The sequence below is a fragment of the Mya arenaria genome, chromosome 11, assembly GCF_026914265.1.
Source record: "Mya arenaria isolate MELC-2E11 chromosome 11, ASM2691426v1".
NCBI classification, from domain to species: domain Eukaryota; kingdom Metazoa; phylum Mollusca; class Bivalvia; order Myida; family Myidae; genus Mya; species Mya arenaria.
The window spans coordinates 16859236-16875628 of NC_069132.1; the positions used below are offsets into that span (position 1 = coordinate 16859236).

General features: G+C 34.7%; 1 protein-coding gene across 11 annotated transcripts in view; it reads right to left on the minus strand.

The window, feature by feature from the left end:
- Positions 1–12481, minus strand: part of LOC128207788 (EH domain-binding protein 1-like) — a 45232-nt gene extending 32751 nt beyond the window's left edge. For 3 of the 11 annotated variants that reach the window (XM_052910924.1, XM_052910923.1, XM_052910913.1), the window contains exons 1-4: positions 6412–6599; positions 5076–5288; positions 2060–2117; positions 1490–1639 (exon numbers count right to left, since the gene is read on the minus strand). In XM_052910924.1, the coding sequence (XP_052766884.1) occupies positions 1490–1639; positions 2060–2117; positions 5076–5176 (309 nt within the window). In that variant the 5' untranslated portion in view covers positions 5177–5288; positions 6412–6599. Of the gene's footprint in view, positions 1–1489; positions 1640–2059; positions 2118–5075; positions 5289–6334; positions 6735–11476; positions 11521–12411 lie in introns of those variants that run through there. The other 8 variants (XM_052910920.1, XM_052910916.1, XM_052910922.1 and 5 more) reach the window with 8 other exon arrangements.
- Positions 12482–16393: the final 3912 nt, after the last annotated feature.

The window sequence follows — 16393 nt, forward strand, 5'->3', positions numbered from 1 at the left end:
AATGTGAAATTCACAATATATTTCTTTTGGCTTTTTGATTATTGCAATCTATTTTCGCAAGTATCTTTTATTGACGACCAATGTGGAACTTTATAAGTAGCATATTCCAGCCTCCAGCCAAAAAAGCGAAGACTGCCGAGGAAAGATTGTAAACTCACAGAGAGTATAAGAAGTCAAAAAGAAAGAAGAGTGTTCCAAAACTCATGCAAAAAAGTATACGTGACTGGTAAACCATGAATACATATGTATTATAAACCAGTATCATATTTCTTATAAATTTGTAACTGAGCAAAATCTGGTAATCTACCACTTTTTGTCTGAAATGTTTTTTTGAATCTGTTATATTAATTCTAAAAAGGAAATTGTGGAGACTGAGGTTGGCACCGATTTCATTATGCAGCTGATTATGTCATTGAGGAGATATACATGGACGCAGATGCGGCCAGTTGTGGTGATGATGATGTGCCAGCTGATGATGATGAAGAACATGATGCAGCTATTGAACATTTGCAAGATGTTACTCTTCTTCAAAAGAGAGCTTACAATATGCTGTTAGATATGATGATATAAATAAAATCATGTCCATCTGGCTTCTGTTGTTCTTTAAATAATTTTTATTACAGTATGTTATGTTAATTTTAGGAGGAATGCCTGGTTTTATGAAAGGATCGCAAAATTCAAAAGGAAAAGTCACTGTGGGATCCCTACAATAAAAGTTACTGTCGACCCTTTCCTAACTAAAGTTATTCAGTACCAACTGTTTTATAATTTGTAGTAACAGTGACCTTGACCCTAGGGGCCCCAAACGCAATCCCATGAAAGGTCTCCATAAACTCTTCCTATATACCATGTTTTGTCACCGTATGTCAAACCTAACTAAAAATATTCATTAGATGAGTTTGACCTCGCCCTCATGCCGGCCCGCCCCAACAATGGCATATGTCATTTTAATAAACATGTTTCACTTTGGTTAAAAATACAAAAATGTGCCTGTCAAAAGCATTAAAAAATAAAAAATGAAAAAAAATAAATAATCAAGGGCCATCATTTGTATTTAGGGTTATAATGGAGTTCTGTAAAATAATTGTGTGATGGCTGTTATCAACTGCGTGAAGTATTAAGTCAATTGAATGTAGGGTATAGAAGTAATTAATGCAGGAGTTATAATAACAAATGCAAATCTAACCTAAAACCTTAATCGGACGCTGACGGCAATGCCAACGCCGGGTCGAGTAGTAAAGCGGGCTTATTCTTCGAAAAGTCAAGCTAAAAATTGACATAACACTGTATGAAAGTAAACAAAGCAGACATGCTTAGAACAAACTCACCTTAGTGCAATAACTCAATACCTTCTTTTATTTCTATATGCAGTTATTGAGTTTTTGCACTAAGGTGACAATTAAGAAACGAAGACATGGACAATACTGCACACTACATTTTAAACTTATATCGACTTAACTCATTCAATACCCCCCCCCCCCCAACTCACATCCTCAAGTACGAAGTGCCACTCCTTGTCCTCGTATGGTGAGTGTTTGTTATCCCGAAACAGTGTCACCTGAATCTCAACATTCTCCGGGACCGTCCACGACACTACCCCCAGGTACGGGTTCTTAATTGTTGGCTCCCATGTGTGTAACTGAAAAATGGAAAGACGTGTTGACAGTTTAAAAAAGAATGATGTTTTTGTTGCATTAAGATAAGACTTTTAGCCCAATTCAAGACAGAGCTTGTTAAAACAAATTGGTTTTTCGTTATTTTGTTTATATATCTTAGTTTATGAGTATTATCTCACATTGATATGTTCATATGCCTGCTATGCAGGCTTGTGCAAAAACATCTCAATTTTGATGAATGGTATACTAATTTTATGCTAAAATTATGCAGTACATGGAGTGACCATTTGGCCTGAAACCAAGAAATTTTAATGTAGAACAGAACAGTACATTAAATCATTTACATAAACATCACATATTACAATTGCTTGCTATGATCATGAAACAAGTTAATGTTCGAGGACACATGTATACAGTAAGGCTTCACATGTTTCTTGACCCACCATTGTTGACTTCCTCCTGTTTCTCCGAGTCCATACAATACAGATCTTGTTGGGTTGCCTGGAAATAACACACATGTCTACAAATACATCATCATTTTTTTTACTAATAATAGTGCTCATTTCTAAATAGTCATATATAAATTGTTCAGTACAGTCAAATTTCCCTGGCTCAAACTTGCTTGGCTCGAATTTCTTGTTCCCTCAATTTTTGTACCACAAACCAAAATTGTACTAGATTACTTAAACATAAATTATTTTGCATGTTTAGAATTTTGCTTGAAGTACATTTCTTGGATGTTGTATTGATTGCTCTGTTCAATCCTACGAGGAGTTGCCAATCAATTAATTGTGCTTGAACAATCACGATGAATGGTGCTATGATCATGATTAAAGATAATTTGGCTTCATAGTTAAAGCGAACCTGTAAGCGATATAGACACAAAAACAAAATGTCAATTCACGTGAAATAAAAAAAATGCCTATTAAATTACGTAAAAAAATAATTTAATTAAATTGCATTTTAGTCATGTCAACTTGTCAACAAAATGAAAAAATAAATAAATAAAATTTTTGGTTACTTAAAAATGGACACTGGTCATGTTCATGAAACATTGTATTGAAATTTTATACAATCTTGTATTTTAACAATGTTTATTGTACAGTAAAACTGCGATCGCTGGAGGACTCCGGGGTCCAAGCTGAAACCTCGAAGGAACCGATGTTTCGAATGACCCGAGTTTCAATTTTCCAGTCTGTTATGAAATATCTTTCAGTGTATCTTAAGTTTGAAGTTGCTCATATTTTCAAAGGCTGTCGTATACTAAATAAAAAATCAATTATAAATGAATAAATAGTTAATATGTTTATTTTTACAAAAAGCTGATTTTCTAAACAAGCAACATTTATATATGACATTACATATTATGGCCTAAGTCAGATTTAAGATTCGCAAAATCAAGGATTGATGATTGGTGCATCTTGTCTGTCTCGCAAAACTGTTCAAACTCATAATCAGGGCTTCTAAAAACCGGCAATTTGCTGGTCTGGACCGATTTTGACCGAGCGAGACCAATTTCAGTTTCAAAAAGTGTCGAATCTGTCTGAAATTTTCTCATTTTTTTTATAATTTCAGTCCAAAATGACTAAGTCAGTAAAAACTGTAGAAATTGTAATACACAAACATTCTTGGGTCATTCACACATTCAAAATTACCCCCAATAAAAGTGTCCTAGTTACCATCATACAAATGCGACCAGCTGCTTTTTCCGCTACACTGAACACTTGATATCTGTTAATTTAGCAGACGCTTGCAATCGGTCCAATCACGTGTAGTGGTAGGTCGCAGAAGACACAATTAAACAAATTATGAGCTGCAGCTATCCTGAATAGGTGTTAATTGTTAATCCACGAAAACATTAAAATCCTGAATCAATTAACCTACTCGTATAGGAAATCAACAGTGACATGCTTGATTAACTACAGACTCTGAAAGCAGAGTGCGCCGCTTATGTCATTTTAATACACTGTATTGAAAAATTCGCTGCGATATCAAACTTAAAGCTAGAAGCAGCGGTAATAAATCTAGATATATACATGATTATTCAAGATGAATGTTGACCCACTGAAGTAGCATTCAAGCATTAAGCAAATAAATCATAATACTGTTCCAGTTTTTGTCGTCTGACCGCTTCCCGCCGGCCGCAGTCAATTACGTCTTCAGCGTTTTTTGTTAGAAACGCCGCAGAACTGGATGAGGATCTCATTTGAAATTAAGTTTGTATCAATCACTCTAGATACAGCCCTCTTACGAAGTGTCACATCGCAAAAAATATTGACAGAATGTACATCGCGAAAATGTGTGAGATTTCTATATAATCGGACTTTTTTTAACAGGTCTTTTTTCTTTGGAGGAGGGCCGGGTCCGGACCGATTGAGGTTCCAAAATTTTAGAAGCCCTGCTCATAATTATCTTCTCAAATGCCCTTATCAACTATTAGCGGTCATACGTAAACAGTGATAAACGGTTTTTTACGCCTTATGAAATTTCCTTTCAATCCAAATTTTTACAACTTGCGAAAATGTTAACACCTAGCAATTGTTTGTTCATTTTGGAACACGCGTTCGGGAAAAAGTGTGAAATTATGACCTCGAAGAAGCCATAAGGTTTTGAGCATGATTTGTGTATTTGGGACCGGATATTGTGCTCGACTCCTCGACTTATTTCGGTTTCGATGCAGGGTCAGTATATTTTATATGAAAATAGAAGGAATAATATTCGGGACCAAGCTCCGACCTCGAGGGACCGCCGGTTCTCGAACGATCACCAGGTCGAACGACCGCAGTTTTACTGTACAAAAAGTCCAAAATAATAAGATAAAAGTTGTTGTACATTTTACAAATACAGTATCACAATTTAGTACTGGGATCAATCGCAAAAATTTTGAACACGTTATGCAGGATTTGTTGTTTATAATATTCTTTAATGTTTTAATAGTAGGAAAATACAACATGCATGATTGTATTGATGTTGTTCGACAACAGTGTTCAATTGCAAAGCTATTTACATTTACAAAGTTAATAAAAAATGTTTATTTACAACAATATATATATATAAACTATTTATAATATTAAATACTAAATAGAGTAAGGTTTGTCCAATGAGGATTCTTGTGCAAATTGATTTTTAACATGGCTCAAATCTTGCTTTATACTTGAATTGTTATCGACTGACTCTAATAGTTTGAGCCAAAGGGTTTCGACTGTACATCATTTATCACTGATCATATATTTCCAAACATCTTTTCATCCTAATTATGAAAGTTTCTGACAGAATAAACAAGGTCATGGAAAGTGGAAGTCTAATTTTCTGCATATTTTGAAACTTTGGAAATTATACGACCTACATGAAATGTTTTGACCAAGAATGATTATGCCAAAAACAACACCAAGATTATAATATTAGTCTTCCACTATATTTCTTAAATAAAACAAAAGAGCTTAAAAAAATCATCCTCACCATTTCTTAGAGCTCTCCACTTCAAGTTCCTGGTACGAAGCTGTAAACTGGAACTTGCTGGCAGATTTCCCCACCCGCTGGAGCCTCTTCCACACACTCATCCTACCTCCAACTGAAGAGCTCCTCCTTTTTATCCTCCAAATGAAGAGCTCTTATGTGCAAATAATGATTTTTGGGAACTACCGGCTTCTAACTGATTCATTCTGATCTCGCCTGGAAGGAAAAATGAAGATATTTGCATTTTTTTTTTTTAAAAAGGCTTAACACTTAAACAGTAGGGAATGAAATATCAACAAGTAGAAGTATTCAATAAATCAGTTTCATAAATCAAGAAGTAGTGCCCAGTGTATAATTTTATGGCGAATTTAGCATATACCATTTCACTAACTTTTTCATGCAACTTTCTGCCATTTAAAGGCTGCTTCCCCATGCAAAATACTGATATTTCCCCCATTTCAATTTGTATCTGCTTGACAGATTATCATGATAATATGACCTAGACTTTAAGAGGTATAAACAATTATTAATAGGTAAAATATAAACTTAGTAATTTTATCTTCTATTTTGCATTATGTAATTTTTCACGCTAATTTCAACATCAGTAGTCATTGGCAGTTTATAAGTTTGCATGAAAAATAAGTGCCTTGCTTGTCAAAAGAAGAAATTACAAGTAAACAGGTCATGTCTGGCCAAGGAAAACATGTGTTATAATATGTACCACATAATAGATACTTGTTTGACTGAATTAAGTGGCAGATAAGTGGTAAGAATGTAATTGAAAAACAAATGCAAAGAAAATTTACATTTACCATCTACTTCATGAAAATTTAATAAGAAGTCCTTTATTATGCAAAAACATGCAGTTTAAGTGATACCCAGCCTTGAAAAGGTTAAGCTAATGAGTTTAAATAAAATGTTTGGGTCTTGTCCAATATTCGAGAACAGAACTATTAAATCAAATGAGATCATCACTGGTCATGAGCCTAAACATTGTTTTTTGTTGTTGTGGGAGACCAACTGAAGCCTTAAAGTGGGTCAGTAGGTCATGAATTACAAATATATTCAGTAGTTTTTTTGCCTACTGCAGAAAATAAGTCAGTAAGTGGGAAATTAAAAACAAATTACTTAATATCAAAGATTGCAATCAATTTTGTAATAGAACCCTTTTTCTACTTTAATCAGAAGTAATAAGAATTTCATAAAAGGAAACCGAATATTAAACATCTAAAGGTCTACAACAAGATGCATGGACACTTGACCATTGCTTTCTGATTTCTCAGCCAATGAAGGAACACAACTCTACTATGAAAACTTGTTCCTCAATGTAAATCCCCACCCTACACACAGACGGATCTTATCAGTTGAACATCTCACAGCACATGAGGAAGTAGAGCAAAACTGAGAACAACAGGTTAAACAATGTCAAAACCAACAATTATCCATTGTCACCAAACGATTTTATACATTTTGAAGTTATTTCACAAACTGTCTACTGAAGTTAAGTTCAGCAACAATGCACTCCATTCTCACATTGCAATAGTCAACACTGAAGAATGATTGAAGCACTTCATTTCCCTTTATATTTCCTGGTCATCCTTGATAACTTCCTTTCATTGAAAATTGCAACCACATGTACTTAAAACAACTTTGAAATTCATGTCAAAAACAAAACAAATGGAAGCTGGGTGAATACAATTGGTTTTACATTTCTGTTCTTCACTTACTGAAATCGATACATGCATCATTAAATTACATTGAATAAAACTATATCATGCAAGCTATGTAGCATAGCACACAACTATGTTAGAAGATATATAAGCCTGCTGACTTCCTGACAAGAATAGATGACTGCAAAACAGATGGCCTCTCTAATTACATTAGATCACCTAGAACATGTCTGGTTACTGGTTGTTGCTACCTGCATCATGTTTCTATCACCTGGTCAGAAAACTGACTCACCTATTCCTACTGTTGTGAGGAAATTTATTCAGACTTTCACCTGGTCAGAAAACTGAGGCACCTATACCCACCTTTGTGAGGAAATTTCTTTAACCAGAATGTCTAAGTCAAATAATTAACTTTATTAAGGTGGAAAATTTACATAGGTAATATGTAAGATAGAGTTATCATACTTGATTGTATATGAAGTTTCAATGCAATACATCAAGCAGTTTCTGAGTTTTTACTTACCATAATCTGCTTACATGAAAAACATTATCCAGAATTTCTAAGTCAAATAATAAGGAGGCAAAATTTATATTTTGTGCAAGATAAGGTTTTCTAACCTGATTATTCAAGAAGGTTGGATGGTTGGGAGGCCTTGTATAATGTTTCCATGCCATACATGATGTATTTGCTAAGATATTGACTTAATTTGGTAACATGAAAAACCTTATCCAGAATTTCTAAGTCAAATAATAAAGGGCTAAAATAAGAACTATATGCAAAATATAATTATCTAACTTGGTTATTCAAGTAGGCTGGAAGGTTGAGTGTCATTGTAATAAGTCCCAATATATCAAGTAATTGCGGAGATATTGACTTACATGAGGTTACATGCAAAACCTAAACCAGTTTTTCTAAGTTGATTAATAAAGGGCAATAATTTGCATTATTTGCAAGATAGAGTTATGTTATTTATTTAATTAAGTAGGTTGGATTATCAAGAGCAAATGTTTAAAGTTACATAGCAATACATCAAGTAGTTGCTGAGATAAACACTTATGTGTGCTTACATGCTAAACCTCGGCAATAATTTCCAAGTCGAATAATAAAGGCCCATTATTCGCATTATATTCAAAATAGCATAACAAACTTCATAAATAAAGAAGGTTATATAGAGGGGAACACATATCTAAAGTTTCAATGCAATACATGATGTTGATGAACACATATCTAAAGTTTCAATGCAATACATGATGTTGATGAACACATATCTAAAGTTTCAATGCAATACATGATGTTGATGAACACATATCTAAAGTTTCAATGCAATACATGATGTTGATGAACACATATCTAAAGTTTCAATGCAATACATGATGTTGATGAACACATATCTAAAGTTTCAATGCAATACATGAAGTTTTTGCTAAGATACTGACTTCAAGGTGTTTACATGCAAAACCTTAAGCTTAACCAAGGTGTGAAGCCAACGCCAGAGTTTGTAGTATAGCTCTCCTCATTTTTGAATAGCTATAAACAACACTTGTATGCCATTTTTATTATGTCACCTTATTACATGTACATACCCGTTATTTGTTTACAAAATGCATATTTTCAAAATTAACCTGTGAAAAAAGTTGTATGTGGTTTGGGGCTTGAAGCCGCATCTGTTAGGACACTATTGACATTCATTGGCTTGGTGTAGGTCTCGTTAAAACCCCATACTGTTGTGAATCATTATCAACCATATGCACAACAACTACACATTTGTGCCTACCAACCCTTACTCTTGGCTAAAACAGATTTAAGTGCAGAATGTATAATACTTGTGCATTTGTATTTTACGGTGGTAGTTTCTGCTGGTTGATAATCAGAAATCTAATTTCTTCCAGGCAGGAAAATGACTGAATATTACTTAGTCAACAACACTGGGTTATGAAGAATTCCAGCCTGCATTAAATACTATGTTGGATCCTTGAGAGCGGATTTGACAGCCATGTCCATCCACAAGGCAGTCGCATCTGATTGAGATGAGGTGAGTATTTCATATAAAACATATTTGACTTGGTTTGTGTTTTTATAAACCTACTGTATTCAATAATCAAGTGGTGGTGGTGGTGGTGGTGATGGTGGTCAAGTGGTGGTGGTGGTGGTGGTGGTGGTGGTGGTGGTGGTGATGATGATGATAATGATGATGATGATGATGAATTTTATTGATAAATTTAATAATTTTCTTTATATATATACATGTATGTATCAGCTTGTTGTTGTTTTTTCAAAATAATGTCAAGAAATATTAAACTGTTCATATTTTATTTTGTATATGTATGGCAGTATAATTATCTATACTAATTAGTTAGAAAGGCTTTAAAGTACAACTTCTTTCCTTTACAGCACTAAACATTCTTGATGGGTAAAGTACCTGAAGGTGCATGAAAACCAAATCAGCCATTGACTCAGCATTGAGTTATCATCTGTGCACACACTACAAGTTCAAAGCATGGGAACAGACCAAACTTCAAATGTTGAAGAGTGAAGAATTATTGTGAAAAAAACTAATTGTTAGAATACCAATGACAAAATAAAACAGATATACATCAAATTACCCAAGAGCTTGTTTACATGTTATAATATTAAAAAAAACATTAGTTGAGAACTTTCTCTCTGATATTTTTGGAGGGGCAAGCCCACTTAGTGTTCTTGTTTCTTCACATATTTTAGTTTAAAAGTACACTCATTTGTTTTAAAAGTACACTCATTTGTTTTAAACTCTGTATTCTGAGTTAGTATCATAAGTAAAATTCATTTATTTGAAAGAGTACATTTTATGAATAAGTCCAATTAAGCTTTATAATTTTTTACAAGAAAAAGGTTGATTTTTAAGCATTTTATTAGCTATAAAAATGTATGGTAACATGACATTATGTATATTTTCTTCAAAACTGGACGGTAAACTATCATAAATTGTCTTTTAAATTGTTCAATAGACATCATAGATAATATCTAAAATGATTTCAGCAGCTTGCCTTATAGTTAACTATTTTTTATGAATTTTATAAAACTGCTATATATTTTCAAACATCGAAAAACTGCTCTTTTCCGAAGAATCATAAGATCAATCAAAATGATTTTGTTCCATGTGTATCAATAATGTGTTCGTTTGGACTTTAGTTTTCTGTTAACTGAAGTTTATTTTACCAGAAACTGTTGTGTTTATTTCATAATCTCTGATAATGTGAAAAAAAATCAAATATAGACAAAATATTTACTTGTCGCTCTTTGTAGCCCTTGGAGTTTGGGGGTGGGTGTAATGAAACATAAATAACTTTTTTAATTCACGGTAAAAAATCTTCAAAATTTGGATAAAAGTCCCATAGTGTACCGTGATTATAACTATGTTGTCGGTTAAAGCTTTTAAAAAAGTGTGTATTACGCGGCTAATACCTTAAGTCAAATGTCTTAAGCCATGAGACTCCAGATCAGGATTTGGTAATGTTTACATTCTACAAAAAAATTTTTGAACATGTTCAGTTGAGCAACACTGTTCTTTTTATATAAAAGTTTCATCTTAGGAATGATGGCAGTGTAAATTTTCTGAAGGCTATTTCTTTGTTGCCGTTCTATAAATATAATTTTAGTTAGTTTTTTTAAACTCATATGAACTTGACCTGTTATCTATAAATCACATGGTCTGTACTTAAAACATATCTAGTTAGCTATTTTCTGCTTCTACACATGTGAAATATTTTAGATTTGCTTGAATTTTGAAAATACAATTCTTGGTCAATATTTCAACTTGGAATTTTTCTTTAATTTTTTTAGAACAATGCAATGCTGAAATGTTGGCCAAGCAAAAAGTAGCAAAGTCTTTCACTGGCTAAAAAATATTTTCATATCTTTTTGGTCAAATAAAGTAATTTGAGAAATTAATGTCATCTACTTGTTTGTTTATATCGGTTGTGACCCATCGCGACTCATATGAGAACCCTTTGAAATCACTACTGTTGCAATGATTACTGATGAATACTAAGTTCAAGTTTGTTTTATTAGTTTTGACACTTACAAAAACGTCCAGTAATGCACTTCCATCAAAGACGCGTTTAAAACGAATGGAGCTACCGGTACTTGTGCAAAATCTTCCTTAAGGCTTCACGCCTTAAGGAAGATTTTGCACAAGTACCGGTAGCTCCATTCACAGTCCTTTTGAAGGTATAATACTATTTTAGTATCAATTTACTTATTTCCAAAAATACTTTAACAAACACTCAATATTCCAGTGACCTAATTATCATGTTTAGAGGAATGATAAACATCATAATAGGTTGAAAGCCATTCTGCGAGCACGGTACAATTTACAATCTTCTATTTGTACAATCGATTCCTGTTAAATTAACTGCATATTATGGTAAGCAATATCGCAGTGATGTGCCGCATGCATGTTTTCAGAAATAACAGGCGGTAGCAGCAGATGAACGCAGTGATGTGCGTACCACCACATTGGCTTCCGCAGAATATGTCTAATATTTACCATAATCTCTCCCATGAAGGCAACGCATTTTTGGCAGAAACGCGTGGCTGGTAGTGTACTTATAGTATTTAATGCACACATACAATTCTTTATGTCACTGTGCAACGAATATTTCATTAGCAGTGCCTTTATCAGTCAGCTGACCCAAATCAGCCAATCAGGAGATTTGTTACGGCACGCGGGCTTATCAGGTCACTTGACCTCTCACCTGATCTCTGTAAACCAATCAGACTCTTCAGCCATCTCCTTTGTCTTCGGCATAATAGAAGTGTTAGACAATTTGGTTTAATTTTTTCAACTAATTGTTCAAATTACACCGTAACTGAGGTTGTTATTTATGACACAATATATATTAAGTTATGTTTCTAGTATTGGACCTAAACTTTCAGGGCGGGGACTTGTTAAACATTGTGTAATTGGTAACATATGTTACATAAACTATACAAGAGGTTATTAGGTCTTTTTGACCTACATGTAGCAACTTTTTTGGTCTGGTCCCAGTCTACCAATATTTAGGTTATTTTCAAGGTATTTTCAAGGTATTTTATAGGTTTAATTATGTTTTAGAATGATTGCTTTGTGAAAGTACCCTCAAAATACATTTATTATGGGTGTGGGCAAACTAGCAGTTTGGTTTTTTTAGTAAACAACACATACAATATTACTCCTTCATTCTTAATACAGCTTGAATGGCCAATAATTGCCAGATCGGACAATTTTACCTGATTGGCCAAGTTTCATCAGCCAGGTGAATCGGTCAAGAAATTCATACCAATTTAAACATTGAAAAGGCTACTAAATATATTGTGAATATTGGTACCAATTGGTGGTGCTTAATATCATCACTGTGCAGCATTCATCAACAAGTCAACTTCAAAGGAATCTGAGGAGGGTGAGTAGTGGTTTGTTTGTCTGCCAAAAGCAGATTGAGGGCGAAATAGCAATAGAAATGTGGCTATGTCAGTTGGTTACGCTGCCTGTTGGGAGTGGACTTCAACACCCAGTTACATGAGTCAGTGACTGTCACTGTCAGGGTCAAGAAAGCTCATTATTGTAGCCTCTCTACAGATTATACGAACGAATAAAGGATAGCCAATACAATTTATGATGCATATTATAAAGGTGTATTTGAACATGGTTTACCATAATAAAATGAGTTGATATTTTGTAAACAAATCACGAATTTTCAGAAGGATAACCTCTGACCTCTGAATGTACTTAATCGATTACTACACTAAGTTATATCGTCAATAAATGAAACGGTGAAACAATATTATACGCAGTTATCTCCCGTTCAAAGGGAGGTCGAAGGTATCCTTGAATGTATATTTATTTTAAAGTCTGAATTTTCATCTGAATCAAAATGCTTAATACACTACAGGAGTGCGATTACTAGCTTTCTATCCAGAGAAATCCCTTACATCTTGTAAGAGTTTTTCACTGGACATCAGACAGCAAGGAAAAATTTACAATGCCTCAACTCAAAGAGGTATTAATTTTTTGGTTTAAAAATGTCTCGTATTTTTACTTTATGTGGCGATATATTGAAACAAATGAAGCGAACTCATATTTGGAACTCACCATCTCTCAATATCTCAAATGGTCATCCGTATCTCCAAAACGATGTTGACAAACTCAAACGTGTCCAGTCACAAGCCGCAATACTCATATCAAACGGTTTAAAAAGCAGGTACACAGATGCTGGCACTATCCAATCCAAAAATTCCGTATATAGAACAGACTGATCTTTCTACTTCTACCGGTTAGTGACCACCGTCATCATGTTGACTATTCTGTCACTTTTGGGTGTGCGCAAATATAATTTTGAATATGATTTATTTGTTTGTCAGGAGCCTCTTGAACAAATCCAGGCTGCTGACAGATGTAACAGAGGAGGGTAAGGCATTCCAATCCCTGATGGTCCTCGGGTAGAATGACTCTTTCCTAGTCGTTGTGTTGCATTGTGGGATCTGGAAAGAGTTTGTGCCCATATTTCTTGAGATCCTGTCTGGTGGTACGAGTTTGTGGCTTGCTGCAACGTTGACCTCCTGGTTGTTGATCTTATACAGCATTGACAAACGTGCGTTTTTTCTTCTAACCTCTAACGGTGTCCACCTTAGTTGTTCTATCATATCAGTAACGGATGATCTGTTTCTGTACCGATTTGTTACATATCTGGCCGATCTTCTTTGTACCATTTCTAATTTATATTTATCTTTTTGTAGATGTGGATCCCATAGAGCGCTGGCGTACTCGACTGTTGGTCTAACGAGGGAGATGTAGGCCTTTTCTTTGATATCGCTGTTGGAGATATTGAGGTTTCTTTTGAGAAATCCTATTGTTTTATTTGCCTTGGCACAGATGTTTCTGATATGGTTTTCCCGTTTAAGGTCTGATGTTATGGTTACCCCTAAGTATTTTGCAGATATTACGTGCTCCAGAGTGTGGCTGTGTAGCTGGTAATCCTTTATAATTGGTGTTCTGTTTTTTGTTACCGATAGTACCTGGCATTTATCTGGATGGAATTTCATCATCCATTTTTCTTCCCAGAGAACCAACTTGTCTAAATCTTCCTGGAGGGTATTATCATCTGATGTTACTGTGATGTATGCAATGGTGTCATCTGCAAAGAGCCTCCCGGTCGATTTGATGTTTTCTGGCATGTCATTGATATAGAAGAGGAAGAGGCTGGGTCCTAGCACAGATCCTTGTGGCACCCCAGACTCTACATCGATGGAGTCAGATGTTTCCCCTTCTATCAGTACTCTCTAGGTTCTCTCACTTTCTCTACGTGGTCAGGGTCGAGGGGCTGGTGCCGGCTATAATATCTAGTGACTATTTAATCCCTAAAGAAAACAAGAGACTTGGAAAATATAAAAGTGCTTGTGAGCATACATTCTGAGCAGATACAACATGAACAATGATAGACCCTTCCAACGACCGGAAACAATTCGAGCCACAAAATTTGTTATTAAGAATAGTGTGGCATCTAGTAAATGGAATTATTCACTGCCTTCAATTATCCAGGTCACTGTTACATAGCGATTCCTGAAAATAGAATACTCCCTTATAGTTTATAGGCATTAAATGATTGTGCTAAATCCCTAAAGTCAATTTCAAAGAAGGTTCACACGTCAAAGAAACCGTTTTAGGCCATCGATCAACGTTTGTAGTATAACATGGAAATAAGCTTCTAAAGAGGAGGACTCATACCACTGCAAGGCATCCATACATGTACATGTACAGACAGTTTGTATTAACTTTACTTTAACGGACCTATCAAATCGTAGTTTATAATAACGCTCGCATTTACTTTCCGGTGACAAACGAGTTTCTTTGCTGAAATGTTGGAACTGCATGAGTGTTCGATGCCGCTTCTGGGGCGGTACAAATAGGCCGTCTCTTTTGTCCACCTATTGCGATCATGATACATTAACTGACAGACTAGTAGAATTTATTCACGTTATTTACAAACAAAAGTAGATTCTTCGATAGCTGTCAGTAAAAGCATTCTCAATCAGTGTAAATTTCCATTTTCCATACGTACTTTCACAGACATGGAACTACTTTGTATGTATTTGGTGCTTACAAAGGGTTCATCATTGTTCCAGAATGTATAGAGAAGCACTGGGAGGGGTGATGTGGTTAAAAGGTGATTTTTAGCACTATGTCAACGTGACAACGACACAAGCAGCAGACTCTGTTCTGACGAGCGTATTTGTTGACATCGACAAATATAGAAATAAGTGTTAAGTTGAATGAGACAACTTCTGATAGTACCCTCCTACCGAATAGCAAACACAGTCCATAAACATAAGTATTTTCTTTACTCCCTAAAACAATAACAGAAAAACTTTTTTAAAACTTAAACGTTCGCTTCAATCCACAATGTAACTGTTGTTTATATATTTCATAAATCTCGTCAAGACTATAGCTCTACCATGGCATGGATATAGTATCCGACCGCTAACTTAGAGGCGTTGATGTGCCCCCTGCTGCCGGCCAATGTGAACATATTGAATGTTGAAAATATAAATATAGTTAACTACCATTTAAGGTAATACAAGATATATGTTGCATTGCCAAACCTGTTATCTCGCTGTCTTCGAAAGTTTGCACCTGAGTGAATTGCGTGAGAAAGGTAAAAGGTCATGGATATCGCATTAGTGCACAGTCAATATCGTTCATCGCCTTTTATGGGTATAACCCCCGGGCCAGGACATAACCATATATGGGCATTACTACCTAGCGTCGCCTCATATTCCGATACAACAAATAACAGACTTCTGGCTTTATATGGTAAATGAGCTAGGCTCGGTAAAAATCGCATTTATGGCTATAGCCGCTGTATCGATAATAATGAATTGGTATGTTGTATTAGATTTCAATGTTCATGGCTTTAAATCCTCTCATTCGTTCTCTTGTTATCGAGAATGGAAAATGGAAATACGTATGATATAAAGAAACAAGAGTAGCTTATATACACACAAATATACAAATGCTTACTTAGAATTCACATCGTTGTAATTTTATAAACAACAAAGTTGAGAAATAAGAATTGACACTTTGGGTTCCCAGCGTATTTAATGTTTTGAAAAATTGGTTTTCGTTATTATGCGCGCCCCAGATAATCAAGCCTTCTTACTACGTAAATACACTTCACTGAAATACCACAATCCAGCCAGCATTCTGAAGCCATACTAGTAATTTTAGTTTATGTATTAGAAAGGACCTCGTGTACGTATATATACACGGACATGTTACACTTTTAGTTGAGTTTAACAGCTGTTGGCGAAATTTCACTTGTACTAGTCTTGTATGCTCGCTTTACTCGCATGATTCAATTTTGTCGCGACATGTCATTCTAAATTTGTACAATGTACACATTCTTGGACGACGTATAGTGCACATAAAGTAGACCATACGTACACGTTCCCGAACAAGTAGTGTTTCGCAACCTCACGTGTTATATATTCATCACTTTTATTGCGAAGGGTGTTTGACATTTTGCGTTGAATATCGTATTTGTATATTATGAAAAATCCATGTTTTAGGCTCACAACAATGGCCGTATAATTAAGCAGTAATTTATATTGCATTAGTAATATTTTTTTTACTGTTTTGT